We start from the raw sequence: 4,327 nt of genomic DNA, 5'->3' as shown, positions 1-4,327 counted from the left end.
CTCGCGCCAATTCCCGCGAAATTTTATAATTCTCGTTAATCGTTATTTAATATATTTAAGTTCAAAATTTATTTCAAAGTCATATCACACTTAATTATATAAAATCTAGTAGTGTTACATAATATTTTTTTAAAAAGTAGTTTGTTTTAACAAACAGGATGTCAACAAAATCATGTGACTTTTTGTAGCCGAATGTGCGCTGTTGCTTCCGCTGTTCGCGCCAGATTTCAAACACCGTAAGATTTACCCATTTTTAATGGGATAAATTAATTATGCCACTCTTAGGAAAGAAAATTTTCGTCAGCGCGAAGCCTCTGAAGGATATCCAATCGGACGAGAAAGTCTACACAGTCACACACTCCAAGGAACAGTTCCGATCTCAGAAGTATCTTTTTCTAACAATCACCTGTGCAAACCAAGATGGCGGCGTACACTGAAATGAACAACACAATCACGTTATTTACGGATTACTGTAAAATTATTGAATGGATCGTCGGGAAACTTTCCCGTTATTTTTGTTAATTTGTTCAGAATATTTTAACGTGGTAATTTGACCATTATTCTGTGCTTTTGTAAAGAAAAAACTTTACCGGCATTTTTGCTAGTTTTTCGATAAAAGCGTGTTTATGTCACTAAGGTGGTCACGTGGGCCCGGGGGTGGGGATTTGGGATGCTTTTATACAATATCTAATAGTACCCATATGATGAAAATGATCGAAAGTGTCAGAATCATGCCGATCATTCATCCCCATTTTTGCCGCCATTTTCATTGTGCTACTACTCAAGGTGGCCGATTTTGAGCTTTGATATCAGTTTCGTCTTAAGTATTTTTCAGTGTCTTTATTGTATGATGTTGTATTTCTCGCATATAAGATCAGTGCTATCAATATAGAACTGATCCTTAAAGTGGCTTTGAATATGAAATGTTTTATGTAACATTTGATTTTATAAACTTTGATTTAAACACAATCTTGAGTAAACAGCTTTCATTACCCTTCAATGGTTCAAGCAATAATGGCCTAATCGTAGACATATTTCGAAATATTACCATACATATTATCTGTATGTGTTAATTGAAAACTACTATAGACAAAGTGAAAATGGATTAGGATGTAGAAGTGTTATACATTTTCACTTCTATAAATTATAAATAAAAGTTTGATTTGCAGCATTGTTTTTATGTAATCCCTAACAATTCTCAGAGAATTTGATGAGCGGTCTGCCTGGTATAATGAAAGAATATGGACATGTCGTTGTACTGGTCACACTAATCTAACCCACTTAGAGGCCTGGAACTCGGAGAAAATAGTCAACAAATCTTTGAAACAGGAGTTTCCAAGTTTTCACCATAAACCAGTTTTGGAACTTGTTCATCACAGTAAGTCAGAAATGCATGCTAATGCAGTTTTGAGAACGAGGAATTTTAATATTAAATAATTAATAGACATTAGTCATTCACATGATCAGTAAATATCAGAGGGAAAAGGTGTTATCGAGTTATCTCATTTCTATTAAATTTTGTATGAATATAATGATAATAGTTAATGCTATTGGAATGCATGAATATTGTTCATGTTTATTCTACATAATTGTTATGTAATTTTAGTAAATTAAGATGTTTGTTTTAACATTTTTAATTTCGGAATTTATTTTTCAGGCACACTGACACTAGACACATTGGTTGATCAAGCTTGGCTGCTCTTACAACAGGTTCTATCTTTGGATGAAGTTGTTTCTCTCAAAGTCAAATCAGCAGGAAAATTGTAAGTTTTAGATCTTGTACTGGCCTAAATCTTAAAAACATATAGATAGTCAGATAGCAATGTGATAGTTACTGAAAATTTGGGGGAAACTACCCTTTTTTCCAAATAGGGGAAAAGTTTGGCGAAATATTTGGGAATTTGAATCTTCTTATTTTAATTTGTCCAAAATTATATTCATATTTACGAAAAAGTACTGTAAAACAACAAATTTTATTTTTAGATTTAGTAAAGCAAAGTTTTAAGCTCAATAATGAAAAATTTGAGTTTATCATAAAATATGCAGTAGCTATATGATAAATATGAAGAAATTCGCAAACAAAAGTATAAAAAAAAATTAATGAAAAATAAGTCACAGGGGAAATTGTGTTACAAAAACGGTCATTTTTAGCTTCAAATGGGGAATTTATAAATCTTCAGGGGAATTTTTGGCCTGAGGAGAATTCATTCCTTGAGGGGAAATTTACCCATAAACGGTAATAAATCAGAGCTAGATTGATCCCTGAATAGATATATCTTCCTGTAACTTATGATAAAAATGAAACATGAATGATTTTAAAACCATTGCATTATATTCTCTATCTTCATAATTAATGATTATCATTATTCATAATTGTTTTATTAATATTTTACCTTTAAATGATCTGTCATTTATTAAACCCTTAGATAAGTTTCTCAATTAATTCTCGAAAATCTTTTTTTTTTTAAATGTAATATGATGGAATATATGGTGAATTCAAAATGTCTTGACTCTTGAAATATAATGAATATCACATTTCATACATACATGTTACACAAATTTACCAGTATTAAATGATTATGTATGAGTTATCTCCCCTCCAGTATCAATTTGGAACCTATATCAATTAATTGATTTACAGAATAAAGGGACGTGTCATCAAAGTTAACAGAGCAGGTATTGAAGTAAGTAAAAAAAAAAACTTAATACAGCAAATAGGTAGAAATATTTGAAAATAAAAATAAATCTGATATGTTACAAATTTTAAACGTACTGAAGGAATTGGCAATTATGAAAATTTCTATCAATTTGATATTAGAGTAGCAATGACTCATTGTGATACAGTCTTGGGTAAAAAATTTAATCCATCCATGTCATTTTCAACATGATACATTAAAAATAGCTATACAGTATGACTTCATTGATTTCAAACATAATATCGTCGCTGACAGACAAACATAACCCATCTGTATGACCTAAATAGATTTCAAACATACTTTTGTTGCTGACAGGCAAACCCTACCAGTAACTGTAACTCACCATCTAGTGACAAAGAAAACTCGGTTGAAGACAGTAACAGCTCCCTACACAAATGGCAGCCTCCTAAGGTAAAATTTGGAAATTTTATATTCCTCTTACCAATAACCAAGGCGTTAGTCAGTTACCACTTAAAGGAGTAACTTACTTTGACTCCTAAATCAGTAAAAGTGTAACAATACATCAGATTATAGATAGATTGTGATTGCATGATTCTCAACTCAACAATCACTGGAAAGTTTGGCAAATTGGTAGCAATCGTCATTACTAGTGTGTGAATCTTTTATAAGTTAAACCTATTTACTGTTGGAGTTCTCCTACATGATTTTACAGTTGCTGCCGTACAAGTATAGTCTACGTCTTGAAGAAGAAGACAAAGTTATTAATGAAATCCCAGCTGTAGACATCAGGTAAGCTTTGCCAAATATCTGTATCGTTTGTAATATAAAAAATGTGCTTTTCAAAACCAATGAAAAGCCTATCTTTGTTAGATAATGTTGCCAAAAACAAAATACAACCGAAAATATGTGGTATGAACTATTTTTCAATGTTAAAGTATGTGTATATATATAAGATGCCCATTATGTCATCCTTGGTTTTGTTTTTCTAGTCGGTTGGAGAAAGTTCCATCTAAGGAGCTACTGAGACTTTTTATCCGAGCCAATGCCCTGAGGGTAGGACAAAATCAGACAAGTCCATGGATCGTGGATGACTTACGTGTCAAAGAGTTTGGTTTACCCAGCAAGTTTGCTAACTTCTTACTCTCCCCTATCAAAGTAAGCAACAGTTAGATAATAAATGTGGGGGGTGATTACAAATATTTGTATATATAGTACACTTATAATTTATTATGTTTCCTCCCATAGATAATTAATGTTGGGGTGATTACAAATATTTGTATATATAGTACACTTATAATTTATTATGTTTCCTCCCATAGATAATTAATGTGGGGGTGGTTACATATTTGTATATATAGTACACTTATAATTTATTATGTTTCCTCTCATAGATAATTAATGTTGGGTGTGATTACAAATATTTGTATATATAGTACACTTATAATTTATTATGTTTCCTCCCATAGATAATTAATGTGGGGGGTGGTTACATATTTGTATATATAGTACACTTATAATTTATTATGTTTCCTCCCATAACTAGAAGATGAGATGTAGTGTTTCCCATTTCAGTCCTTCACATTCCGACTTCACTGGTCTCACATACATTTCTAGTTTTAATAGATTTTGATCAGGAGTTAAATCTACTTTTGAACCTCTTTAAAAGCAAT

The 4,327-nt window shown here is 31.4% G+C and overlaps 1 protein-coding gene across 1 annotated transcript in view; it reads left to right on the top strand.

Moving 5' to 3' along the window:
* Positions 1-195: 195 nt before the first annotated feature.
* The window catches only part of LOC138329431 (tyrosine-protein kinase BAZ1B-like), a 28,736-nt gene continuing 24,604 nt past the window's right edge, over positions 196-4,327 (top strand). Inside the window, exons 1-7 of the mRNA XM_069276427.1 lie at positions 196-385; positions 1,203-1,378; positions 1,658-1,763; positions 2,642-2,684; positions 3,012-3,107; positions 3,370-3,446; positions 3,647-3,812. Of these exons, the coding sequence (XP_069132528.1) occupies positions 273-385; positions 1,203-1,378; positions 1,658-1,763; positions 2,642-2,684; positions 3,012-3,107; positions 3,370-3,446; positions 3,647-3,812 (777 nt within the window). The 5' untranslated portion in view covers positions 196-272. The remainder of the gene's footprint in view (positions 386-1,202; positions 1,379-1,657; positions 1,764-2,641; positions 2,685-3,011; positions 3,108-3,369; positions 3,447-3,646; positions 3,813-4,327) is intronic.

Source organism: Argopecten irradians, chromosome 8 (genome assembly GCF_041381155.1).
Source record: "Argopecten irradians isolate NY chromosome 8, Ai_NY, whole genome shotgun sequence".
Lineage (NCBI taxonomy): Eukaryota > Metazoa > Mollusca > Bivalvia > Pectinida > Pectinidae > Argopecten > Argopecten irradians.
Note: the sequence above shows the minus strand (reverse complement) of the source record. Positions and strands in the feature narration are given on the sequence as shown.